This window comes from Panthera leo, chromosome C1 (genome assembly GCF_018350215.1).
Source record: "Panthera leo isolate Ple1 chromosome C1, P.leo_Ple1_pat1.1, whole genome shotgun sequence".
NCBI lineage: Eukaryota > Metazoa > Chordata > Mammalia > Carnivora > Felidae > Panthera > Panthera leo.
Window position 1 is genome coordinate 212,956,974 of NC_056686.1, and position 27,757 is coordinate 212,984,730.

The 27,757-nt window shown below is 47.2% G+C and overlaps 1 protein-coding gene across 7 annotated transcripts in view; it reads left to right on the plus strand.

Moving 5' to 3' along the window:
* DIS3L2 (DIS3 like 3'-5' exoribonuclease 2) overlaps positions 1 to 27,757 on the plus strand; it is a 347,338-nt gene that overhangs the window by 261,497 nt on the left and 58,084 nt on the right. For 6 of the 7 annotated variants that reach the window (XM_042950509.1, XM_042950513.1, XM_042950511.1 and 3 more), the window contains one exon: positions 8,403 to 8,636. The exons of the other annotated variant lie outside the window; for it this stretch is intronic. In XM_042950509.1, the coding sequence (XP_042806443.1) occupies positions 8,403 to 8,636 (234 nt within the window). The remainder of the gene's footprint in view (positions 1 to 8,402; positions 8,637 to 27,757) is intronic. 7 annotated transcript variants of the gene reach the window in all.

Here is a 27,757-nt window from a genome sequence, read left to right on the forward strand (position 1 = left end):
TCTCCTGATGGTGCACTTATGGAAGATTTTTTTTCTTCTCCATTTCCCACCTGTATTTTGTTCAGTTTTCTACAATTAATGTGTATTACCACTGTAGTGAAAGAAAAGTAAGAATTACTTTGGGAATTTGTCCTGTTTTATTTTTGATAAACGGATAAGAGGTATTGGAATATGTTTATAGGCCGTATGGGAAGGCGAGTAGAAAAGGAGGTGTTGAAGAGGAGAAAAGAAGGAACAGATTTTTGGAGCCAGCTCACAAAGGGGCGGGAGGCTCAGGACCCAAACCTCAGCTCGGGGATTAGCCTTCAGTCGGGGGAGGGGACCACCAGCACGCCCAGCCTGGAGGGGGTGAAGAGTGGGGACCCCTGCCACACAGTCTGGGAAGGTGAGCAGACAGGGGGGCCCCCACCTTCCCTCAGAATCCTTTCCCCCATCTCTCCACCCCTGCAGTGCCTGTCCCCTGCACTTTACAGCCATTTGTGCACAGATCCGTTGTCCTACCAGATTTTAACATCCTCGTAAACAGAGCCCACTCTTAAGTTTTTCATCTCCTCCCATACAGCACAGTGTCATGTTTGCTCAAAAACGATTTCCTCAAGTGAATCGCATGCCTGTTTTCAATTTTTGTTTATTTAGTCTGCTTAACTGGAATGGTGTTCCCCTGGAGAGGCACTTTTATCTACGGCAGGCTTCTTAGCTCTCCTGAGCTGTCTCCTGGGAGCTGAGGAGGGCTTTCCAGGGCTGTCGCTGGGAAAGGTGTGCTGCCAGCTTCCCCATGACGACCCCTCCACAGGCTCTCACCCCACTGCTCTCGACGCTCAACCTGCTGCTGCCACACCAGCTGCTACTTGTGGGAACCCTGGGAAACTTGACAAAGAAAATGGTGTGCTCTTCCTGGGCCGTCGTCTGCGGCAGGTTCATGGGGCCGAGACTCATGCACAGTATCCTGTAACCTGGGGCTTCGGTTAATGAAAAACTCCTTGTTGGGTTTTGTATTTTATCCTCAGACCCTGAAGTGGAAGCCTTGCCCAAGTAGCTCCCAGTGAGAGACAATAGCTTCTAAAGAGATTCTGAGAATAATAGAAAAGTTCCCAGAATATCTGTCTTTAGTCCTTTGTAGAGGCAGGGGCAGAATTGTTTTATTTCAGGCCTGTAGAGACAACCCAGGACCAGAGTAGCCTTTGGAAAAACTCTGCTGTGTTCTTGGGCCCTTCCTGTCCCAGTTTGCTAATGAGGGCACCAGCCAATTAGAGGCTTACCTAAGGTCCCTTCGGGGTAACAGCTGACTAAATTGTGAGCATCGATTTTGCTGTAAATCCTTGGGATTAAAATAAGAATTCAAAACAAAATATTTTCAAGAAATAAAAACAAAACCAAAAAAAAAAACTTTTATCATTTATGAGGCTGTCATGCAAAGAGCTAAAAATTATATTTGTTCAGCTTATCTCCTGCATTTTGGTGCTGTTAATAGTGTATTTGACTTAAACCTAAAGATTTGAGCCCTCAGGTTATTAAACAACATAAGGGGTCACTGTGTTAGGTGTCTTTAAAAGGACCTCTGTTTTTGAGAAATGGGCCGGGTTCATCTTGTTGAAAGGCTGGAGCTGAATGAATGCACCTCAGTGGCTTTAGAAATTTGTTATTTTGTATTTCTATCTGAACCCAGTCCTCAGAAGCCTTCCTCCCTTACCCTCCCTACACTTTCTTCCCTCTCCCTCCACCTCTAGCTTTCTTCCCACACAGCCCTTGGGCCTCCCAGCCAGGCCACCACCCCTGCCCACCCCCGTGCAACTGTCTGAGGTAAAGAGAACACTTTTCAAGGACTGCTCAGGCGGGGTGCCCTCCTCCTCTGTCATAGGAATGGAATTCTTGTCTCCTAACCACATCCGGGCCTTCAGGCTCTTCTCACGTTCCTGCCATTTCCTAGGTTTGTGAGGCAAACACTTCAGGAAGTTTCCTTGTTTCCTCTTAGGCTTAGAAGTTTAGACAGCTGCCTCCCGATCAAGATGGGAAGGGGCCCAATTATAGTCTGGGGTCAGCAGACTAGGCTGATGGCAGGTGCCTTGAGACAGTAGAAGAGAGCACAGCTTACTCAGGCTTATTTGCTATAAAATAAATCTTGCAGAGAAGTCTAGCACATAAACCACCTTATAAACTAAAACAAGCTAGCAAACTCACAGCCCTCTGCTGCCCAGGCTCCCTCCTCACCCTTGGCAAGGGTCTCGGGTGGGCCCAGAGGGCCTCGGAGCCTCTCCACGCAGCAGGAAGAGACGTAGCTGGGTCTAAATGAATTATGTTGCTGACTGTGCTTCCATCTGTTATTTGCTCTTTAATGCTCCCATGGTCTTCTCGATTCTCTAAGAGGTGACCTGGACCTCACTCAGTCACAGCAGATCCAGCAGAGGAGACCCCCGCTTGCTCTTCAGCCAGCTACCACTCACCCTGTGCCCACTGTAGTCACTAGCACCTTCTATCACAGACAAGTCGCTGTCTGCCCCTCCTAGCTGTCTTTGAGCCCCTCCTCTTTCTGCCCAGTTCCTTTTCACACATGTTCTTGGCACCTTTGACTTCTCTCGTGTCCACGCCGTGCTCCCCCACCACTCTGTGACCGCCTCGTGTCCAGAGGTGTAAGAAGCGGCAGAAATCTGCCCCGCCCCCACCCCTGGTCACCCCAGTCTGCTTTTGTTCCAGTCAGGAGAATTTCTTCCTGATAAGTTTTTTGAACCGAATAGTTCACATGCAGAAGCCCAGAGCTGCTGCAGAAGTGATTTTGTATCTAATTCCTTAAAGTTACGAATTAACCTCATCAGCAGGTCTTTTTTTTTTTTTTTAATTTAAATTTTAGTCCGTTAACATACCGTGCAGTATGGGTGTCAGGAGTAAAATTCAGTGATTTCATCACTTACATACAACGCCCTGCACTCATCATAACAAGTTCCCTCCTTAATACCCATCACCCATCTAGCTCATCCCCACCCCCCTCCATCAACCCTCAGTTTGTTCTCTATCATTAAGAGTCTCTTACGGTTCATTTGCCTCTCTCCTCCCCCCCCCCCCCCCCCACCACATACACACACCGTTTCCCATATGTTCTTCTGTTTTGTTTCTTAAATTCCACATAGGAGTGAAATCATACGGTATTTGTCTTTCTCTGACTACTTATGTCACTTAGCATTAATACATTCTAGCTCCGTCAACCTTGCTGCAAATGGCAAGGTTTCACTCTTTTCTATAACTAGTGTTCATGTGTGTGTGTATACACACACACACACACACACACACACACACCACATCTTCTTTATCCATCAGACACATGAAAAGATGTTCAACATCATTAGCAGTTTTTTAAATCAGAGATTTCTTTCTTATAAGGAGGCACTGACATTTTTTTCTCAAAATAAGTTTTAAAATAGATTTAAATGGAAATGAACAATTTTCAAAGGGTAAGTTTCCTCACAATTTTGTATCTGTAAACTATAAAAAGTTGGTATGTACTGGAGGCATATTTCGTTTCCTTTACTTCACTGTCCCAGCTGAAATAGCATATATTCAGCTGAAATATAATAAAAATAATGCTGAATTTTGACTCTTAAATATCTAGATTCGGATCCAGTCTTGGCTGCCACTTAGGAGTTTGTGTGACTTTTCGCGAGCTGCCAGACTGTTTTCTCAACTGTAAAATGGGCTGAACACTACACTCCCGCCAGATGCTTAAGAGATTCTAAAAGGTGGTAGGTGCGAGCGCTCTGCCCCCAGACGGGGCCTGGTGCTGTCACGTGCTGGGCTCTTCCCTGGCTTACCTGGTGCCCAAAAGTAGGTCTTGAGGTATACGTTACTTGCACCTTTCTAAACCAGGTTGTCTGCAGCCCTGTGCCTTCCGCGGGTGTTGGCACGGCATTTGATCTGACATTTAAACAGTAGCGTCCTAGAGTGTATGCAGAGAACTTGCCGCCTGCAGAAGGGGAGCGACCCAAATCCTGTGATGAAGCAAAGGAAAGAAGGACACGAGCTTCCTTCTGAAAGGGTTTTGTTTATGAAACTCCTCGTGGCATTTTTACTTTTTCCATGAAAAACTCTTTGTCCTTTTGTCTTCTGCCACTGGCCCCGGTTATGGACGGGGCGTTGATGTGAACACAGTTTCCAAATTGGAAATTAATGAGGTGTTTCATCCAGAGAAACCTTCCTCCCGCACTCTCAGGCATGCTGCCCTGGGAACCCCACCCCCACCCCCTTGTGGGTCTTTGCCCTCCTGCCGCCCTTGTCTATACCGCAGCGATGGGTGCCCTTGCTTCTCTGCTACCTCCCCAGTGCTTTCCTGGCTTAAGAATTTTTTAAACCTGTGTATCAGGTATGATTCCCACAGTCTCTGGATCATGTCCAAGCAGGATGGGTTCTGCTTGCCTGAGGCCACTGTCACTGGGCCAGAAAGTTCTTGATGGCTCTTCAGAGCTTGCACTTCAGCCCTTTGTATATTCAGAAAGGAGGCTGGTGCACATTTCCTGGGATGCGGGGATGAAGGGGTGGGGGTGCTCAATTAAGGTGAGAGCACTCCAGGAAAGTTCTCGTCAGCGCCGTAGGCTTGGCCTTGGTGGGGCTCGCGTGTGCTGGTAGGAAGGCTGCCTATCACCGGCGGATAAGGATCGATCTGAGGAGCAGAGGTGCCCATCAGGGGAAAGGTGGCGCACACTGAGATAATGCGGCTGGTGTGTGTGGTTCTCGAGCTTTGGTGAGGAGTGGTAGACTTGTGATTTTGCCAAGTCACAGATAATAAATTTTAAGAACTCTTGCGGATGAAAAGCGGCCTCTAGTCAGCGCTCAGCACTTTCATCAGAGGGTTCTGAGGGAGAAGCAAAGCTCTGTTTAGAGCGAGGACATAATGGGCTTGGGGTTGGCAGGGTGTCTCAGAACCTTGTGGAACTTACTGCAAAGTTTTGTACGTAAATATTTCAAAGGAGAGGACCCGGAGCTTTCATTAGATTTGTAAAGCAGTTCTTGGGGCGCCTGGGTGGCTCAGTCGGTTGAGCGTCCGACTTCAGCTCAGGTCATGATCTCACAGCTCATGAGTCCAAGCCCCACGTCGGGTTCCATGCTGACAGCTTGGAGCCTGGCGCCTGCTTCCGATTCTGTCTCCCTCTCTCTCTGCCCCTAACCCACTGGCATTCTGTCTCTGTCTCTCTCAAAAATAAAAAGCATTAAAAAAAAAAAAAATTAAAGCCGTTCTTGACCCACCAGTTTACATGAAAATAGACACCCAGTCGGGGTGGTTTGAGTCCCCGTGACCTGTGTGTGGTAGTCACCCATATGAGCACACTGTGGTTTCCTGTGTCCTCTAGGAAAAAGGGACCCAGACCCCAGAAGGCCAGATGTCCTATGACTTGAATGCCTGAGGGATTGTAAGGTGTGTGAAAGAGAGGTGTGGAGTGGAATGGAAGGGAAAGTTTCCCCAAATGTGCAAAAGACAGACTGTCAAACAAAATGTTGACACATAGAACGAGGAGGATTGACTGGGTTTGGAGTGAAATGGAGAAAAGGAAACAAGCTGAATCTCCAGGGGAAATCTTTGTGACCACAAGAATGAATAGGTCACGGCCCTGTCATTCTAGAGGAGGCTGGAGCAACTCCATTAATGGGGAGTTTTCAGGAAATGTGGATGTAATAGAAGGACAAGCATGGGCTGACCTTGAAAGGGGCTCTTCTGGAGACCTGCACACACTCCTTCCCCACCGGGACTGTTGGACGATACCTAGCATTGGCTCTTTCTTTTCTCTTGCATTAGGCACACTCAGGACACCTCCTGACAGCCAAATTCAGGGCCTACTTGCTGCAGCAGAAGAGCCGTGAGCACAGTATTTGAATCACTTACATTTTTGGTTAGGAGTGGTTCTCAGAATAATCCAGAAAGTGTAGTTTGAGGATTTTTTTTTTTTTAAGAAAATTAAAGTCTGATATTATAGGTCTAAGATTCTATAATAAGGCTCTTTGCACTGAGTCAAAGGAAAATGAGAATAGTTGCTGTCATTCTCTTCCTGTGCTTCTTGGCTGCCATTTTAAGAGTGTTGGTTCTTCCTTCGGGGGAGGGTTAGGGTATCAGAGGGGTCTCTCTAGCCTTCCAGGGTAGTAGCTGTGCTCCACAGAGGCTTTGTGGTGTGTACAGCTTCTCTGGGCTAGGCTCTCTCCTTTCCCCCTGGGAACACCTATGGATCCTTCAAATGGCCTTTTTTCAGGAAGCGTATCTCTGAGGTTGTGAACAGAATGGTTTGGCTGATGAAAAGGAAGGCAGAGGGGATGTTTGCAAGCCCAGGCTGAGAGCTTCTGCTACTGATTGGAGCTCCCATTTCCCAAGCCCCCTCTGCCTCTCAGCTCTCAGTACATCTGGCCTTTCCTTGCTCATGAATCCATTCCCCACAGTATTTATCTCAGAGCTTTGCTGCTTCCTTCATGCCCCTGAGCGGCTCCCCCCCCAACCCTCCCTCATCCTTGGCTAGCTGATGTGAATGCTGTCACTTCCCCACTTCTTCCCCCCGGATTTGCCTCCCTCACCTCCCCTTTCCTTCCTGCCTCCTCTCCAGGCCACTCTTCCTCTCTCATCGATGGGTTGCCTCCACTTGGCCCGGGATCCATTCCTTTTGTACCGGCTTCTTCCCCTCGCCCCATAAACACAGCCTAGTCCTCCGTCCTGCCAGCCTCCTGGAAGCCGTCATCCACTTGCGTTGCCTCCACCACAGCTGTGCTCCTGTCCTTAACCCAAAGCTTCCCGAAGCTTCTTCACATCATGACACACAGAGGACATGTTGCTGTTTGAATGGCACAAGGGCCGTGGGCACCAGGCTGCTGGAAAGCGGGCTCTGGCTGCCCTGAGGGTGGTTCCTCCCCAACAGCTTTGCGGTTCCACTCTGCCCCCCACCCCACCCCATACCTTTCCCCCCAAAAAGCCTTCCTAAAGATCACCGGTAAGCAAATACTAAACACAAAGACATTTTCTTTGTTTTCATCTACCTTAACATCCAAGTGGCATTTGAGACTCACTGGTGGTTAAGAGCTCAGACTCTGGCGGTGCTGCTGTGGCTCAGTTCCTGGCTGTGCCTTTTCCAGCTTATGACCTAGAAAGGTTACTTAATGTGTCTGTGCCTCGGTGTCATTCTGCAAATGAGGATAATAAAACCTACATCATGGGGTCGCCGTGTGAGTTAAATGGCTTCTCTGGGGGAAGCGTCTTGTCTCGCTGTAAGTGCTATATAAGTGTCTGTTGGGGCTTTTGAGTACCTCTTTGCTAAAGCCCCTTTCTTCTAACATCGGACCCTCCTGATTTTTTTCCTATGTCTTTGAGCTCTCTTGCTTTTTGTTTTCATTCTCCACATTGTCTTTTTCCCCCCAAAAATGGAGAAGGTAGTAGAGAATGCAGCCTTGACTCTCACTTGCCCTTTCTTTCTTTCTTGAGCCTTCCCACCAATGCCTCCAGCTCCCCACCTGTAGACCAGTCATCTCCCCAGGCCCCAGACCCACACCCCGACTGCCTGCTACGTTGCCCACCATCTGGATCTCCTCCCTGCACCTCAGACTCCCAAAAATAGTTGAACGTTTCTTTTATTTTTATTTTAAAAGCAATAAATAGCTCATCGTAGAGAACACAAGCAAATTTAAAGGATACAATACAAGCCAACAGTAATCCCACTGCAACAAGCACCAGCACTAAACTTGGGTGTGTCTTTGAGCTCAGTGGGTCTCAGCCCGGGCCGAGTCTCCCCAGGGCATCGAAGTTTGGCAACGTCTGGAGATATCTGTGGTTGTCAGCTTTGGGTTGCAGGAGGGGCTACTGGCATCTATCAGATAGAGTCCGAGGATATCACCAGACATTCTACGGTGTACAGGATAGGCCCCCACAACAAAGAATTAGGCCACTCAGTAGTGCTGAGGTTGAGAAACCCCATTCTGGACTTCGTCTTGACATAAATGCTCCAAATAGAATAAGTTGGAATTACTTTTCTCTTTCTACCTCCACCCTGCTTGTCTGCCTCTGTTCTCATCTGTCACATATTTGGCATCTACCCCCAGGCCTTCTCCCCCATCCGGTCTTAGTATTGATGACCACTCACCCCAACTAAGGAAGGGGCACTCCACCTTGAGTCCCCTCCTGCTTGGCCTGGTCTGTGCCACCCATGTGCTTGCAGACCTTCTGTTGGCCTCCGCTGCCTGTCCACTGTCCGCGCCTCAGAGTCTGAGCTCCCCGCGGGCAGGAGCTTCCACACTGATCGACCTTCATGCGTAGCTGGAACCTAATGCCATCCTGAGCACGGAGTCGGTGCTTGGCAGAGCTCTGTAGAATGTGTTTGGATGAATGGTTGCATGAAAGAAGAACCCGCAATAAATCCTCCTCATGATTCCCTCACAATCTGTCTTTGCAGATCCTTGGTGAATGGTTTGGTCGGACCATCATTCGCTCCTGCACCAAACTGAGCTACGAGCACGCACAGAGCATGATTGAAAGCCCGACTAAGAAAATCCCTGAGAAGGAGCTGCCCCCCATCTCCCCGGAGCACACCAGCGAGGAGGTACACCAGGCCGTCTTGAATCTCCACGGAATTGCAAAGGAGTTACGCAAACAGCGGTTTGTGGACGGCGCGCTGCGTTTGGATCAAGTCAGTCACTTTTTTTTTTTTTTTTTTTTTTTTTTTTTTTGTGCAACCAACGGATTTGACTTGTGCTCGAGCCCAGTGTGCGTAAGATTCAGCATGGCAGTCTTGGGATCTTCCCTCCTTTTTCCCCAGTCACAGCCCTAAAACGTTGTTCTCTGAGGCAGGCAGGAACTAACTCTCACCCGCTCTCCAAACTCCACAGACACACGAGGCCCACTGACATGAGCCAAGGCAAAAGGGTCGTGTCTGTGTGGGCGGCCCTGTGACCAGAACTCCCAGCTGGTCCTTCCTGGTAGGCCTGTAGCCCGTATTTGAGCCTTACCTCAATTCCTACCTCAAATCCCTCTGAATGGAGGTGAGAACAGGAAACATGGAAGTTTAGAAGGTAGTTGACCAGTATCGGATCATGAGGCTTAGAAAAAAAGGCATTTCTTCTTATCCCTTGTGTTCCAAAAAGAGTTATATGTTTATAATTCTGGATTCGTATTTGAAGAAGCAGAGAGCTGAGGAGACCGTGGAACGTTGACCGCTGGAGAAAATGACGGCCCAGAATGGTACTGATTGCTCTTTGCGTATCACAGCCATGCCGGTGGCCCTCTGGGACTTCTGCAGCTGTCACTCAAACCTGGTCACATTTCCAAGTCCGTTTCCATGCGCAGCAACTCTTAAGACTTGGGAATTCTTTCCTCAATAGTTGTCAGTACATTATAGAGTCGAGTCCGTGTTCCGTGTATCGTGCGATTTTTTTTTCTTATATTTCTTACCCAAACCCCCAAGAACTGCCCGCCTTGCCTGGTCACTGTGCTTGGGAAGTTTCTGGGTGTATGAAAAAAGAGTTGAGCCTCAGGATTGGCTGATGGAGAGGACTGGCAAGAGCACAGCCTCACAGAGATGTCTTTCTCTGAGTGTCCCAGCTTAGAGAGATCTCAAAAGCCTTTCTAGTTGAAGGCTCCATTTCATCCTACCCTTTGTGATAAGCATCACTAATGCTTCTCAGCGGGCATTATGAAGAGTTGCTGCTCTGGGCCTAGGATTAAGTTAGCAGCGTTTGGGGCAAGTGGATAGTCTGTTGTGCCCGTGCTTGAGGGACCTTCCGGAGCTCTTATGCTCCCCCTCCCCAACCTGGGCTCAGGCAGCCTGAGCAGACCTGTCTGCTCACAAATGCTGATGGGCAGACCGTAGTCGGAGTGGCCACCAAAACAGACCGCAAAGCCAGTAGAAGAGGGACCAGAGGCACAGGAGATGACGGAATATCTCCTTCCTTTCCTTCAGTGAAATTCTTTGTGGGGGTGTGAACACACCCCAGTTCTCACTCACCAGTGGCTGCCTGGTTGTCAAATCCAAGGATGCTTTTCAGTTCTTGCTTCCTAGACTTCTGTTCTGCATTTGGCCCTTTGAAGCTCACCTCCTGGTTCTCTGCTCCCCTTTGTACATCTCCATTAGTGTCCTGCTGGTCGCTTTGCGGAAGCCTCTTCCTCTCCTGTCCCCTATAGGGTTCACATTCCCTAGGATGTACCTCACCCTCTATTTTTTCTCTGTCCACACTCCTTTCCTGAATGAATGCTCTACTCTTAGGATTCTAACTACTGACTGGTTGCTGATGATGCCAAAATCCGTCTCTCTGGCCCTGCCCTCCTTCCCAAGCCCTAGAAGGCCTCTCCACCTGCCTTCTTGAACTTTTCCCTGGATGTCCCGTGGTCACATCTGCCAATGTGCCTCATTTCTTCTGCAGGACCCAGTGATCAGTACCCACGGCATGCTGCGCCGGCTGGCTAACGCTCCCTCCTTCCTCGGTGCACCCCCCCCACCCAGGGCCCTCATGTGTTTCAGGAGCATTCCTAATTACTCCCAAACCTGATTGTGCTGGGTTTGTGTGTTGCTGTAATTATGCTGTCTAACTGACCAAATAAGAGCATAAAAAAAAGCTTTTGTTTCTGAGAACTAAAATTGTTTGAAGAGATTCAATGAGGATAAATCTTTTTTTTTTAATTTTTTTTAAAATGTTTTTATTTATTTTTGGGAGAGAGACAGAGCATGAGTGGGGGAGGGGCAGAGAGAGAGGGAGACACAGAATTCAAAGCAGGCTGCAGGCTCTAAGCCATCAGCACAGAGCCTAATGTGGGGCTCGAACCCACAAACCGTGAGATCATGACCTGAGCCGAAGCCGGACGCTCAACTGACTGAGCCACTCGGGTGCCCCAGGATAAATCTTTTAAAACTCTGCTGTTTGGGTATGACAACTATAAAAGAGTAGGGGGTTGGGGCCTCTGGGTGGCTCAGTCGGTTAAGCGTCCGACTTCAGCTCTGGTCGTGATCTCGCGGTTCGTGAGTTCGAGCCCCATGTCAAGCTCTGTGCTGACAGCTCAGAACCTGGAGCCTGCTTCCGATTCTGTGTCTCCCTCTCTCGCTGTCCCTCCTCTGCTCACGCTCTCTCTCTCTCTCTCAAAAATAAAAACGTTAAAAAAATTTTTATAAAAGAGTAGGGGGAAAAGATCATAAAATTCAGGAAGAATTCTGTATTCAGATGGCTTTACAGAAGTCTGAGTTCTCCCTCTCTTTTAAAGAAACAAAAACTGTAAATTATAGACGATGAATTATGAGTGTAATTTATTCAGAAAAAATACGTATATATCTAATCGGCATCCTCTTTTAAAGAGCTCTGTATTTTTAAAAAACGAATGAATGCATATCTATATAAATTAAGTTAAAACAAGGGGGCGCCTGGCCGGCTCAGTTGCTAGAGCATGCAACTCTTGATCACAGAGTCCTGAGTTCAAGCCCCCTGTTGGGCATGGAGCCTATTTAAAAATACCTTTTTTAGTTAAAAACAAGAATAAATTCAGTTGGAATAAATGTTTAGTTATAGATAGATAGGTAGATATCTTCTGTATGATTCCCGTCTTTAGCCAGCTCCTAGAATAACTTCCCAACTACTGCCTCAAGCACATCAAATGAGAGGGTTTCTGTTACAACATTTTAGAGATCTTACCCTATCAGATTGTTACAAAGTTTGATTGGATTAAGTATATGAAATACTCTATAACTATGAAAATATAAAGGATCAGTTAGGTGATCTCAGCTCACATTGGGATCCTAGGGGTGTGGTAGTCAAGGTAGAAGAATGATCACAGATTACTGATTGATACTGACTGATCTGTTGGCATATCTTAGAATCAGAATTTTATTGCTGAAAATAACCTTAGACATCTGCATCTCACTGGCCCTCACAATTTGTAAATTAGAAAGCTGATGCCACCTCAAAGGTTATATGCAAGTTGCTTATATGCAAGCTGACTCTTTGTTCCGTTTTCCTCCACTTAAACCATGCTGACTTAAGAGAGAAAAGCTTTCCTTCAAAGTAAGAAAAGGAAAAAAAAAAAACCCTCAAAAGTCCTAATTAGGTTCCAGTTAATTAAGGTTTGAAAATAATGGATGTACATCCTTGGAGTTGATTCCTTGGTTCCCCAGAAAACAAGTTGTGTGGACCACAGCTTTAGAAGGAGGAGCACATCAATCTCCCTCAGCAAGGGACACTGGCGAGATCCTTTATAAATCAGCTAAATGGCCCTATTCAGAAGTCACCGCATTTGTTCTCCGGTGCCTGCTGCCTGCATTTGCCCTCGCGAAAACCCATTTTTCCTCAGTGCTTTTGGCGTGGCCTGCTGCTTGGAGTTTCTCTCTGATGCTTTGCTTGCCTCGTTTTACCACGTCCACATTTTTGGTGGCAGTCCTAAAAAAATACGCCCTTTTGCACCAGCCTCAATGAGAGAGGCTCTGCGAGCGGGTCTGCCGTCGTGTCACACAGTATGCCCTTGAATGCAGAATAAATCTGCTAAAGCAGAAGTTACACCTTTGTAAGAAATCAGTTCATCGTGATGACCTTCCGAATAAGTGAGGTGGAGGGTACTCGGGTAGCGCCTGTTTGTCCGTCAGGGACAGACTGGTTCGGAGGCTGTGAGAGCCACAGCAGCACAGGACTGCTTGACCACTGGGTGCCTGCAGTCAGCTGCTCGGGCCGGAGCTGTCTCACCCACACCTGAGACAGTCTGGGCTGGCGCCAGCTCCCGGAGGACCACCCGCTAAAGTCTTGTCTGCTTCCCCGAGTATGCTGTCAAATGTTAGCAAGCTCTGTACGTGCTGTGGTGTGCAACAGATGGGGAAGCGCTGCCTTAGAGGTCGGATTACTTGCCTCAAATGTCTCTTTTACCTAGAGCTCGAACCTGGTTCTAAAGAGGCTCTAGCTCAGTGAAGTGACATTCCTGTGTTTTCACTGCCCCAAAAGCAAATGCAGGTGCCAGATGCATTTTTTTTTTTCTTTTTGGTTGGAGGAATTGAAGAGTATCCCTTCCAGGTGGTTTCTTCCCATCTTCATGCTTTCTGCGGTCATGATCGTTCTAGACTTTAACATGGATTCTCGTTTTATTTATGATCACATACGTCACTCCTCTGTTTCTTAAAAGGGGGCCCCAGTGTTTTTGTGTTTATCAGAAAAGTAACCATTATGGTTGGTCATCATATGCAAACCTTGAATTTTGAGGAAGGGGAACCGTGAGAAGCTCTCCCTCCTTGCTCTGGTGTTTGCTCTGTGACTCGGGCCTGTCCGACAGGCCTCGAGAGTGTGCAGAGCTCTGGTACTTCTGTTTGTGCCGACACGAAGCGTGCTCCCAGCCAGCCTCCTCGCCAGAGAGGCAGATGACTCTGCCCATGACGTGACAAGGCTTCGGGCTCCTTCCTTTTCGAGTCTGTGCCTTAGCGTTGGCCTTAAAGAAAGGATAGCAAGGGAGGGTAGCGGAGTGGTAAATAGAACCGTCAAAAATGTCTCGGGGAGTATTGATCATTTTCAGGAAACTACACCAACGCTTTTCTGGGGCTTTCTCTCCAGCCCGACATTCCTCAGGCAGGACGTAGCACTTCAGAGAGAGCCCACTCCGTGCTGGCTTCTTTGAGAAACCAGCAGCATGGCCTGCAAGAAACTGGGCCACTTTTGAGGACCCCCAGCAGGTGGACAGGGATGTGACTGGCTCCTACTGAGCCATTGAGTTTCTGAATTTAGAGAAAGTTGTGGTGAAGAAAAGCTTACATTTCCATCTCAGGCGATTCCTCCAGCCCAAAGGAGCCTTTACTAAGTTCTCAGCTACATCTTATATGACTCCCTCCTGGCATGATTTTGAAGCCCAAACATCAGGCAGTATCTTTGAGTGGACTTGATTATAAAGATAAACTTGTTGGTAAAATAATTTTTGAATAGCATGGGACCCAAGCTGCTGTGGCATGCTATTCTGGATGTCCTTGGCCTAGCCCAGCCATTAAGTTGGGGGTCGGCAGGCTTTCTGTAAAGGGCCAAATAGTCCCTATTTTAGGCTTTGTGGACTGTTGCAGTGTGAGAGGAGCCGCAGACAAACACATGAGTGGGGCCGTGTGCCGATAAAACTTTAAGGACACTGGAATTTGAATGTCACAGAATTTTCACGTCGCAAAATAGTATCCTTCCTTTGATGATTTTCCAATCATTTAAAAATGTAAAAACCCCATTTAGTTCATGAGCCGTTCGAGAGCAGGTAGAAGGCTAGGTTTGGCCCGTGGTCCGCAGCTTGCTGACCCCTGCTTACGTGAAACTCGGCCCTGCCAACCCACGCAGCGCGTCCTCGCCGCACAGGGAATCTGGGCTGGGTAATGGAGAACGTTGTGCTAAGTTAGCTCTCGGGGTGGTTTCATGCAATTAAGGAAATTATTCCTTTGATTAGTACCGTGCGTAGCAGGTCCAACTGGAGGGCAGAAGTGGAGGAATGAATCAGTTTAGCACCAGTTCCCTTACCCTAGTTACAGTCAGGTAGCTTCAATTAGCCAGAAGCAAAAAGAGCAGTGGCTCTCATTTGCCACCTCTGCGTGCTGGCAACCTCTTCCCAGCGGGGTCTCGGGGTCTCGTCCCCAGCCCACCTGCAGTGGTGCTGGCCCCTCCCTCTCGTAGGGCGGGACTGCTCGTGGCAAAACAGGGCTCTCCGGAGGGCTCTCCGGAAGCTGTGTGGCATGTCCGCCCCACCCCACCCCTGTTGCTGTATGTAGCAATACGTTTTGTTGAATCATACGTTTACAGTTATAGAGAGAATGTCTCTGTTCCTCCTCTCCAACGCAGTTGTTTGCAAGAAATGAACATTCCAGCTCTCTACTGCTTAATTTTGGGGCAGTGTGATATTTGGTGCGAGGTGAAAAGGACGGGATATTCATCCTACCTGGCTCTTCCTTGGTCTTATTTACATCATCACTGAAGCACAAGGGTAGGCTGTTGATCAGACGGCAGGACATGTTTGTAGAATTGGTCTCTGTTGTCTTAGTCATAGAGTTCTTCCCTCGGCGTGTGTTCCAAAAGCATTTATTGGGTACCTTGAATGTGCTAGTTGCTGGAGATGAAGGAATAAGGAACGAAGGAATGAGACTCAAGTCCAGGTTCTTAAGCTTACAGTGAACTGAAGGAGCCAGCAGACCACCCAGAAAATTAAGAGTATGGTGAGACTATGTTGGAGAGGACCAGCACAGTCTCAGGGGATCAGGGAAGATTTGCCAGTGGAGACAGTGTGTACTCTAGGATTTTCAAAAGGTCGAGGGGCTAGCCAGGCCCCGAAGGCAAGAGAAGGCATTCCAAGCAAACTGCTAGTGCAGGCATGCAAGGGGCAAGAGACGGCACATTTGGGCAATGGCACATTGTTCCAGGGTACATGGCGCTGGTGCAGAGGGGGGAGAGTAGCTAGGAAAGGAGGCAGAGGCCAGGCCTTGAAGACTGGGGGAGTGAGCTGGGGGAGCCATGGAAGATTTTAACCATGGAAGTGATGTGATCAGGACTATGTTTTGGAAAGAGCTGATGGCTGTGGGATGGAGAGTAGACGGAAGAAGAACAAAACAGAGAAAGCTCATAATCCATCAGAGAAATGACGAGGGCCTGACCTGAGAGAGAGGCCACGGGGCAAGAGAAAATCACAGATCCAAGAGAGGAAGGAACATGGAGGCTTGACAAATGGACGATCTTGATTAGATGTGAGGGAGAATGGAGGAATCGGGTCTCTGGTTTGGGCACGTAGGTTATACAGTACAGTAGGTTGTATTGACCCGGGCACACCTGGATGGAAGAGTTGAAAAGCAAGATAATTACTTCTGTTTAGGATCTGTTGACCTAGGGTCTGTTGAGGGGTCCACTGGAGAGGGACAGGTAGAAATGTAAAGTGAGCATGTGGGCGTAGGGGTTCAGGGGTCAGCCGGGAAGGTTGGCCTAGAGGTAACCATTTGCTAGCCAGGAGCATCTAAACGGTCCGTAAGCTGTTTAGGAATGAGCTCTAGTGCAGAGGACTCTGGAATGAGCAGCCATGCGGCACTAGACAGGCAGGAGGGTGAGAAACACTTCCTTGTGCCCAGTTCTTAGGTAGTCTTCTCTGATCCCCTCTTTTCCCTAGAAAGGAGGCTTTATAGCAGATTACAAAAGCATAAGTAAATTCCTTTGTCTATAAAAAAGTAAGTATATTCTCATGTCATAAAATTTAGAAAATATAACAGTGTGAAGAAATCAAAACTACCTATAACTCTATCACCCAGAAAGAGCCACTGCTAATATTTTGTCATATTATAGTTCCTTATGAATATCCTCCTTAACACTTCATGGCAAGAGGGAGGAGTGGTTAGCATAACATACATATAATTTTTATGTCCTGCTTTTTAATATTATAGAATGAGTTTTTCTCATGCAATTCAAAATTCTTCTAAACCATTTTAGTGCCTATGTAATATTTCAACATATTAAATGCTCTGGAACACTTGACCATGCCCCAACTGTGGATATTTAGATTACAGTTTTATTATACAATAAATAATAATGCCATAAGCTACCTTGTGTTCATAAGTCTTTGCTCTGATCTCTGATTATTTCCTTAGGACAGTCCTAGAACTATGCTGATAGAGTCACAGGTACAGACATATTTAAGACTCTTCAGGGGCGCCTGGGTGGCTCAATCGGTTAAGCATCTGACTCTGGATTTCAGCTCAGGTCATGACCTCGCGCCATTCATGAGATTGATTCTCTCTCTCTCTCTCATGTGATTCTCTCTCTCCCCCTCTCTCTCTGCCCCTCCCCTGCTCGCCCGCTCTCCCTCTGTCTCAAAATAAACAAACTTAAAGAAAATAGAAAGAATCTTCAAACATTGCCACAGTCCCTTCCAGAAATGTTGTACCAACTTCTCCTCCTGCCAGTAGCCTATGAATACTGACACCTGTTGTGGAACTGTCAGGAGTTCTCTATGAGGGGTGCATCTGTCTGTCTATCTCTGCCTCTCTTTCCCTGTCTCTCAAAGTTGTGTCTAGGTCTCCTGAAATATCCCGGTGGCTGTGATCTTGGGTTATTCCTTCATCTTTCCTGTTTTGTTGATTTTATTTTCATGAGGTCTTGCCTATATAGACTCTTCCTACGTGCATTAACCATTATAGAAAATACTCCTAAGAGTCCTAAAATCTAAAATGACCGAGAGAGGTGGTTGAAAGCATCTTGTTAACCCCTTGCTGAAGCCGAGACTGGAGAGCAGCCCCTCACCCCAACCAGGTCCATCTTTCTTCTCATTAGAATCAGTAAAGAAACCCATCCTCTTTGAAATGGTTCTGAGAATTATTGTTGCATGTTTAGATCCTCAGGGAATATTTGTAACTTCACTAGTTTATTTGTGGCTCTTACGTCCTGTGTATAATAGCTTTGGGTTGGCCTGAAGTGAATAATTATAAGGAAATCCAATTGAATTAAGACTACAGGGCAGAATGGCTCTATGTAATCTTTGCCACCATAAGAATTGCTACACTTCTCTCAACTCTTGGTTTCGGCTCAGGTCATGATCTCGAGGTTTATGAGTTCAGGCCCTACATCAGGCTCCACGCTGACAGCTGGGAGCCTGCTTGGGATTCGCTGCCTCTCCTCTCTCTCTGCCCCTCCCCTGCTTGCATGCTTGCTCTCTCTGTCTCTCTCTCTTTCTCTCTCAAAATAAATAAGTTAAAAAAAAATTGCTCTTGCTTCTTTTTAGGGTAGACATAAACAGTACAGGAAGGTTTCTACTGGAAGGTCAGGCTTCTGTTTAAATGTTGACAGATGCACATTATTTCAGCCATGGAGACAGTGCTAGAATTAGCAAGGCTTAAAGAACATCAGCCTGTCAGTTTTTCCCAGTTACCGCTTTCATACTAACTCTATTAGTGCAATTTTCATTTAAATGTATCTAACTCATTTATAAATAAGTCTATAGCTAAGAATCTGTGCTCCTTTGAGCGAATCAGCACCCGGGTCATCTGCATGGCCTCTGTGGAGGGGAGGAGAGCAACAGGGCAAAATGGGCTGCAGCCTCAGGCCTCAGGGAGACCTGGGAATACAGGGAGTCCTGTGAGAGAAGGGGAGGGGTGAATCAGATGGCACTCTAATTCCACACAGAGTCTGGGAAAACAGTCCGTACTTATGCATCCCAACAAGAGACAGACCCGAAGACTTGACCTAGTTGTATAGACGTAACACTAATTACAGCCACTGTGGGAGCTGAACACTATCTGTGGCTTGTTAACATACACATAAAAACTCACATATATCATTAAGTGTCAGAGTGACTGTGCCGAGCAGCTTGTTATTACAACCCCAAACTCTTCATGTGCTCACCCTTCCTTTAGGCATGTCACATAGTCATTTACTCGTAATTTTCAAAAATTAGAAGGAATATGGGTAGTATTATTCTGGAAGCTATTAAAAATACAGACTCAGACATGATCTCGGACCCTCACCAGGCAGATATTTCTTAAGTTCCTGTTGTGTTACAAGTACCGCTCACAGCTCTATAAAGGAGCCTTAGACAGTGGAAGACGAACTTCCTACCTTCAGGTTGCACAGTGAACTTGAGAACTCTGTGTACTTACAAGAAACCCCAATAAGATAAAAGCAAGGGCATAGTCCGCTGTCACGGGGCAGAAGGAATAGGTTATTAGGTAGGGTGGGATTCGTAAAAGAAGGCTAGCTTGGGAAGGGAAGCCCCGACTCACTCGGTGGTGAAGGGCGGGAAGGGCATAGCTGGCGAGGAGATGCTGAACGGCATGGAATGCCCACCCTGTTGAGACTTCATGGTATACCCCATCGCGTTGCTCTCTCCTCTGCGTTCTTTCCGAACCCACTGAGAAATAGACACACAAGTCAGACTGAGGTCGAAATAATCCAGTACTGATAAAGTTTGCACGAGAGAAGGCAGCTTGAGCAGGTTCAAGCATTTGCAATAACCCAGAAACTAATGTTATGAAAAGAAACTCTGGTTGGAGTGATTAGAGGGAGCAGAAGGTAGCCAGAGACAGAAATGTGCTCCCTACCAGACCGGGTACCCCAGGGATGGTCCTAAGTGTGACCTTCACTACTCTCCAGTGCCCCTACGAGGTTCCCGGGCAGTGGCCGCTGCTATGGCCAGAACAGACCCTCAGCAGAACTCTGAGGACTGTGTTTTATGACTTTACCAAGTGAACTTGGCTCTTACCCTACTTCTAGAAGCTTTTCACTTGCCTGCTTCTTTCTGCTTGCCTCTGTCCAGGCTCATTTCTTCAAGAAGGGAAAAGCACACCCCGCCCCCCTTAAACCTGTCTTACTTTCGGGGAACCTGAAGACTGAACCTCCAATCCCGCTGCACTGGCCAGCCCATCCTTCCCTCCCGCTTAGGGCTCCCCTAGCACTTTGTTTATGACTGTCACCTGTCTTGATCACATTGTCACACTGCTTTGTCGTTTTCCATTTTCTTCCCTGTCTCCTTCTCTGAGACAGTGACTTCCTTAAGGATGGCGCCTTGTTCATCGTTGGATCTCCACCCCCTGCACAGTGCTTGTTTGTAACCAGGTGTTTCAAGGTCTCGAAGCATCTCTGTACTTACTGGTCTTTTTAAAAGATGATAGTGGTTGTGATCTTGGAGAGGGACTGTAGCTCTACAAGAAAGCCGTGCTTATGTAAGAGAATTAAATGCACATTATAAATCAGAGGTTTCCTCCCCTTTTGCATAAAAGGGTTGGGCGTTTGATTCCTTGCCAAGGCATCCAGGATTTAGAAGAGGGTGTAATGAGGACTTTCTCAAGGTGGAGCTGCCTGGACAGGTGTGAAGAGGCAGGAAGCTTCAGCACCCCAGGGGGCTGGCAGTGCTTCTGAGGCATCCTGAGCACTTCCGTGTTCACCTCTGTGTCCCCAGACCAAGCTGTGCCCCTCAGGGAGCCTGGCAGAAGAGGCTCTCCAGGAGAAGGCAGAGACCCCCAGTGCGCTACCCTGCGAACAGAGATGTTCAGGCTTGTCGGAGAACTGGCTTGCCAGCATGGAAAGGTGGGCAGGGCACCAGACCCCCCCCCCCCCCCACCTGCCTTTCGCAAGTTTCCATCTGGAGTGGGCTGATGTCAGCTGCTGTCCCCCACCCGCATGACAAGATGGGAATGGTTTGTATACCATGATGAGATCCCCAGTCTGTGCTTCCTCCGTGAGTTCCGATCAGAGCCTGGTTTTGCTGTTCATGGAAATGATTTGCACCAGACAGAGGTTCTGTGTTAGTTGCTGCTGGGCTGTCTGAGAAGAGTAGATACCTCACGTCACAGTTCAGATTGAGAGTGTTCCCAGATGACTCAGACTTAAGTCCCTAGCGTTTCCAGGGGGCAGAGAAGGGAGGCAAGGGGCTCTCACTCTGACAAGATGATGTATAAGAAACTTCTGGGGGTCGAGCAGGGGAGTGGCCAGCACCCCTTGTTCCTCTCTGAGATGCAGGCCTTTCAGGTTCCAGGCCTCTCTGTCTTTTGGGTAATTGTATTCATGATTAGGAAGGGCTTGGACTCTCCCTTTTCTGTTCACAGGGCATTCTGCACGTCCTCACCCTGCCCCCGTCACACCCCACGTCACTCGAATGTGAGCCAAACGGCTACATAAGAGATGTGGAACCCTTTGACGTTAGTAAAACCTGCACTGGGGAAAGGGAACCCTGGCAGCTGATCCTGGGATTTTACCATGACCGTGTCCCGGGGCTGGCCCAATTGATTTTGGTTTCCATGGTTCAGTGAGCCAGGGGGCTCTGCTCCTTTTTGCTATCCTAAACTCCGCTGCTGGATTGAGTTCCCCCAAGGCTGCTTACACCTGTCACTCAAGGACCTGCAGTCTCCTGAAGCAGATTTCATGGACCAGTCATGTTTCCATAAATAATCCAGGACAAGATAGAAGATTGCTAGGTTTGAATTTTGCCAAACAAGGATATTGTCTTAAAAAGCTCGTTACCATCTGGGCGCCTGGGTGGCTCAGCTGGTTAGGCAGACAGCTCTTTATTTCAGCTCAGGTCACGATCTCAACGGTTTGTGAGTTCGAGCCCCACATTGGGCTCTGTGCTCACCGTGCGGAACCTGCCTTGGATCCTCTGTCTCCCTCTTTCTGGCCATCTCTGTCTCTCTCTTTCAAAAATAAATAAATGTTAAAAAAAATTTAAATAAGCTAGTTACCATCTATTGTCATAATTTTATAAATGAAAACATTTTAGCACCGAAATGAAGGAAAGGCATGTTTTACAGTATGAAGCAGTCCTTTACATTGACTTGGTTGAGCTTTGTGGAAAACCTTTCTTTTTGTTAACCGCAGACCAGCCTTTGAGGACAACTGGGTTGCACCATCAGCTCCAGTGCCTCCTGGCTTTGGAGACCATCTGTGACGGCCTGTGTTTGGTGGTCCCTGAGTCCCACCAACCTGTCTTCCTGACTCAGCCGTCCTCCTTTCACACAGCCTGGGCCTCCACCTGTCACCCCCATCCCCACACACCTCCCTTCCTCCAGAAGCCTCTCCAAACGGACTGCCTCCTCCCCCCATGTCTTCTCGAGGCTCCTGATGCAGTACTGCTGGGTTTTGCATTCATTTTGTCTTGTAGTTTTACTTCTTTATTCCCCTCTCCCTCCCTGTCTGCATTCTTGAGTATCAGCTGTGTAGAAGGCAGACGCGTGGCTGCAAATTCTCACCCGTACATCTGCGGTGTCAGAGCACAGAACAGGCGTGCTAAAAGCAGTTCAGAGCCCTCTGAACGTCACCTGAGGTCAGCGGGTGTCCATTCTATGTGAAGTCTAGAACTTGAATATATAGTCCCGTTATTCCTCAAGAAATTCCCGCATTTTAAAAGAATAGTACTACTATAACAGTACCATTGTAACACTTGGTTACAATGGTACTGTTGTAACACTTCTTCCATTCCCATTTTAAATGGGCTGTGGCAGATATTTTTATTTGTATGTATGTATGTATGTATGTATTTTGAGAGAGAGAGAGAGTGCACATATGCCAGCACAAGCGGGGGAGCAGCACAGGGAGAGACAGGATCCCAGGCAGGCTCCACGTTCAGCACGGCCGTGAGATCATGACCTGAGCCGAAATCGAGTCAGACACTTAACCAACTGAGCCACCCGGGTGCCCCGACATTTTTAAACTAAAGAGAATTTAAGAACTTTAAAAGTATTTTGTAACTTTATCTCTTTTGACTTATCTTTTTAATTTCCCACACATTCTTTTCATATCTACCAGGTACAAGTACCGTGCTAGGTACTGGGGACAAAGAGACGAGAGCATGGTCCCAGCTCTCCATATCCCAGCCCTCAGAGTAGCTGACCATCTCGTGGAAGAAATAGGGACACAAATAGAACAGAAGATGCAAAGGAAAAAGCCTGGAAAAACCCAACAGGCCGTGTTGGGTTTGTGTGGAGATGGCTGCTTAGGTGTTTTAGATGAGAACATTAGTTATGGTTTGAGGGGGCCACTTTAAAAGTCGATTAGAAACAAGGTCAATCCGTTTTAAAAAGTTATCTCCTGTACAAAATAGAAATTAGCAATTTGCTCCAAGAAAAATGCTGGAAATGCTGAAAATAAATTACAGTTATTGAGCTGCCCCTTGAATGGTGACCTCCTGGGATAAAGGAAATCTGCCAGAGTGGAAGGAAGGAAGTGCAGACCCGAAGGGCAGCACCCAGGGAGGGAATCCCAGCAGGTTTCTTATCTGCTTGTCAGCATTGAATTGGCAAGCTCCTAAATACGAAAATTTGCTAATGAATAACAGTCTTCGGGGTTTGAAGTACATTTGAACAGGGAGCCTTTAGGAGCTCTGAGAATGCAGGCTTGGCCTTGGGGCAGTTTGAAACTGATTTGCTACAATCAGTTTCCTTCTGTAAATAACAAGGAGCTCTCCCCTTCCGGTCTGGCCCTCCTCCCCAGCCAAGTACCGGGACCAAGCTGGAAGTCTTGCCTGCCTCCCTGGCTGGCCTTCGGGGACACACTTCTGAGCTCAGAGTGGGAGCAGAGGTCCTGAGCTTCTCCCTTTCCTCCGCCTGCCTGGCCGTCCAGCTTCCTGGCCTGGATTCCCGACTCCTTGTTGCCGAAGACTTCTTGGTTCCTGCGGAGATCTGTCCCGTTTGCCCGGAGGCCTAGCTCTGAACTCCTTGCTGGTGCACACTTCCGCCGTAGCCTGCCCCAGGCCCAGATTCCGCTCTCTGGTCGCCACCACCTACAAGTCAGTGAGGAGTTACAGAACGGACCCTGTACCAGACCGCCTAGGTTCTGACCCTGACTCTTGCACTTAGCTGCGTGACTTTGTTTTCTACCTCAGCCTCCTAAGATAATAATGAGTAAAATAAGATTACATATCCCTGAGATAATCATACAATGGAGACAATGTGGGGCACCTGGCTGGCTCAGTTGGTAAAGCACGGGAGTCTTGATCTCGGGGTTGTAAGATCGAGCCCCACTTTGGGTGTAGAGATTACTTAAAAAAAAGATACAGAGATAATGTTCCTGAGACAACCATCAGTAAAATGGAGATCATAATAGTACCTGTGCCATCAGGGTATCGCTAGGTTAGTGACTTGTACCCATAAAACGCTTACAACGGTGCCCGAGTCATTACTCCAAATGGCTGTTAGCTGTGTGGCCGGATGCTGAGAAGGACGCAGTTCTGTCCTCACTGAAGAGCCACCTCTAGCAGGCCTGTAGTGGGGCAGTGGGGGTCGCCGAGAGCCATGGCCTGGAATCACTTCCCCTCATCTGTGATCCTTCACGTGGGTCTGGGCCAAGGGGAAGGATTTGAAATGGAGGCGCCAGGCTGAGCCTGGGTCCTCTCGACGCCTCCTTGGGGAAGCAGGGACTGGTCCGGGTGGGCTGGGGGTGTGGAGGGAATACAGCCGCAGGAGGTCAGACCAGAGCAGGTTTTCAGGCACTCGGGCATTGGTACCGGATTCATGCACAGGGGATACCTTGCAGGGTCTGTGAGCAAGGAAGGGAAGGACATGGAGTGCCCGTCAGACTCCAAGTCGCTCAAAAAAGATGCAGAATATTCCACGGTCGGTGTAGGCCTCCCTGATGTTGTCACAGGCCGCTTTTAGTTTTTGCTGTTGTAAATAAGACTGCCATTACTATTCTGCATAAAATTCAGACACCATTTTGGATTTTTTCTTTAGGGATACATTCTTGGAATGACTGGATTGAAGGGAATTAACTCTTTTTCTATGATACTTTTCTCTTTTTTGATTGACTTTTATTTTACTAGAAAAGTAATACATGTTTATCTTATTGAAATTTAGAAATGAACAAGTAAAGCCAGTATGGGCATCGGTCACCCATCATCTAGTAATAACATTTTTCTGTGCATCATTCTTAAAGCTTTTGATACAAACTGCCAGATAACTTTCCAGAAAGGTTAAACTAATTTAGGCCTTTTCCAGCAGGGAACAGTAGCGCATTGTCACTGCCTCTCACCAAACTGAGAGTTTGTGGGTTTTATTTAATCTTCGATAATACGATCGGTTGAAAATGGTGTTTTATTATTGTTTTGACTTGCATTTGTTTTACTGCTCATGAGCTTGATCAACTCCTGAATACTCTCTGCTATGTCCGTGGAAGGGCCGATTTTATACACAATCACGAGGATCTCTTCACACCTTTAGCGCTAGACCCACCAGCCACGTTTTTAGCCAGAATTACTTTTTTTTTCCCTAGTAAGGTATAATGTACATACAGTAAAATTCCCTCTTTTTTTCTATCACCCCAAAAAATTTCTACTTCCCCCCTTTGTAGTCACACCCTCTCCCCTACCCGTAGCCACTGATCTGTTTTCTGTCCCTATTGTTCTGCCTTTTCCAGAATGTTATACAGATGGAATCATACAGTTGGTAGCTTTTTGAGTCTAGCTTCTCTCACTGAGCATCATGCATGTGAGGTTCACCCATGTGGTTTTGGGTACCAGCGGTCATTCCCTTTTGTTATAGAGTAGTATTCCATGATGATGTAGGTGGCTCACAGTTTATCTGTTTACCAGCTGAAGGATATTTGGGTTGTTTCCAGCTTGGGGCAGTTACAGAATAATGTCGCCACAAACACCTACGGGCTTTAGTGTGATGGTTAAGTTTTCATTTCACTGTAAATACCTAGAAGGGAGAATTGCTAGGTCATGTGGCAAGTGTATATTTAACTTTATTTAAAAAAAAAAAAACAAAAACCTGCCAAACTATTTCCCAGGGGAACTATACCACTCACCAATAAGGTATGAGAGTTCTAGTTTCTTTACATCCTTACCAGCACTAAATATTGTCAGTTTTTGTTTTGTTTTTAGCCAGGTTAATAGGTGTGTGGTAGTAATTCATGAATGGTTTTAATATGCATTTCTCTCCTAACTAATGATGTTAAAAGTTTTTTTCATGTGCATATCTGCTGTCTGTATGTCTTTTTTGGTGAAATTGCCTGTTCATATCTTTCACCCGTTTTTTAATTGGGTTATTTGGTTTTTTATTACGAAGTTTTGAGAGTTCTCATCTTTTGGACATAAATCCTCATTCAGCTATATGATTTACAAATGTTTTATCCAGGTCTTTGGCTTGTCTTTGCATTCTCTTATTTCTTCACACTCTCTGGCTTGTCTTTCCATACTCTTTCAAAGAGCAGAAGTTGTAAATTTTGATGAAGTCCAACGTATCAGATTTTTCTTTTACGGATTTTGCTTTTGGTATACTATCTGAGAAATGTTTGATTAAGCCAAGGTTATAGATTTTTTTCCTGTTTCTTCTGGAAATTTTATAAGTTTCAGGATTTACATTTAGATTCTCCCTTCTTTTTAAAATACTTATTTCCTGGGCCCGGAAGTTATTTTGAAAACAGTTCCTGTAATTGAGCACATTTGGGATGGGGTCGTCCTGAGAGCCTTGCCAGGCACATTGCCCTCCAGGAACCATTTGGAAAGGTGTGGGCATCAGAAGCTTCCTCAGGAGTGGCTTTTAAACAGATACGAGGCTTCTCTGGTTTAAGATTTGGCATAAAAGTGAAGATTGTATCTTTTTAAAGGAGGGTACAGATGATAGGAGAAAAACCTCTAAACTTTCTAGATAAATCCTTCTGACTGCTGCACAAAGTCGGGATGGTAATGGTGCCAAGCATAGGACTTTGTCGATTACATGCAAATACCCATGTCAGTGAGTCACCCAATCATGCTTTAATCTCATAACCAAGAGGCTTTTAAAAATTATAGTCAACAAGGCAGCTTGCTAGTTATGACTGCCATTGGAACTGGGTTTTCCTTAGAACAGCTGGAGTATAATTTAGTGGGAAGAAAGCCTAATGTGGGTGAGAGGCCAAGGATTGCTTGCCTGGGAAGGATGTGCAGCTAACATTTGATAGAAATCTGTGAAATGACCTACCTCAGCCAAGCTAAGTAGAGGCCTGCCATCTTTCATCCATGGGAAAATACGCTGCAGCAAAAGTATTCAGAAAACAACTTTGATTATCGACTTTGTATCAGTCACTGCAAGATAGGTAAGACATGGCCCTGTCTCTAAGAAATGGTTGGTTTCAGAGTGTGCTTTGTACTCAATTATAGAATCTGGGAGAAGATTCCTGTTCTGGTAAAGGAGAGCAGTCGAGAGGCTATCGGAAATGGCTTCTTCAAAGATGTTCCGGGCAGAGGAGTGCAAGGGTTTGGTATGTTCTGGGAGGTTCAGGCCCCTGGCGTGGCTGGTCATGGGAAGGGCTCACAATGGCAGTGGGGATACTATTGAAGATGTAACCAGGGCCAAGGCTGGAGGACCTTTTTTCCTCTGCCCTGAAATACGAGTGCTTTCTTGAATTCATCATGGTATCATTGAAGCGTTTCACGTATGGGAGTGATGGGATGGGATTTTCTTTTTAGAAAGATCTCTCTGGCAGCTCTGCAGAGAACGAGTTGGAAGGTGTCAAGATGGACATCAATCAGTCCAGTTAGATGGCTGCAGCAGGAATCCACATGAGACCCTCTGGGGCCCTAACCTGAGGTCACAGGGCTGACAGATGAAAAGGATATTGAAGAGGTGGAATCAGACCCAAAAAAGGGAGAGGGTACGTCTAGATATGCCTGGGTTTCTGACTGGGAAGCCAGGTGGTTGTGATGTGTCCCGGGAGAGCCCCTGCCACACTGGAAGAAAAAGCAGACATAATTTGGGGACCCCCTGAGCTTGAGGTGCTTTGGGCCATCTACTTAAAGACACCGTCAAAGCAGCCAACCAAGCAAGCCTGGTGTGCCTTTACTTCCCCCGCCTCCCCCCCACACAGGTTCTTCCTCTGTTGGAGGTAAGTGTTCCTGGAAGCACCAGAAACATGTATGCCTTCCAAAGTACAGTAGGCAAGACTGGAAACACAGTATAAAGGCTGGGTGAGCAAGGCGGGGTGAGCACACGCGGACACTGGAGAGCGACATGCGGCACACCACCCGGAGCTTCTGTCACCCCACCTAGAGCCTAGACGCCACACTAGGGCTTCCCCTCGGCACGGAGCTGGAAGAAAGCAACCCTCATTAGCTCTTGTCTTCCCTCCCTCCCTCCTCACCTCCTCTCTTCCCAGCTGAGCCCTTCTCATTTGTTTTAAAAAAAAAAAAAAAAAAGGGGAATTCGCTCCCAGTCCCTTTGAAGCCCAACATGTCAGTGATAGATGAGGCAGTATTCTTTGACTTCAAAGGGGAAAAAGTGAGTGAGTGAATGCAGGCCAGGGGAGTTGAAAAGTCCAAGGGAACAGGAGACACATGGGGTGACCCCCCCCATCAGGAGGAGCGCCCTCGATCCCACCCCTGCTGGTGCCATGC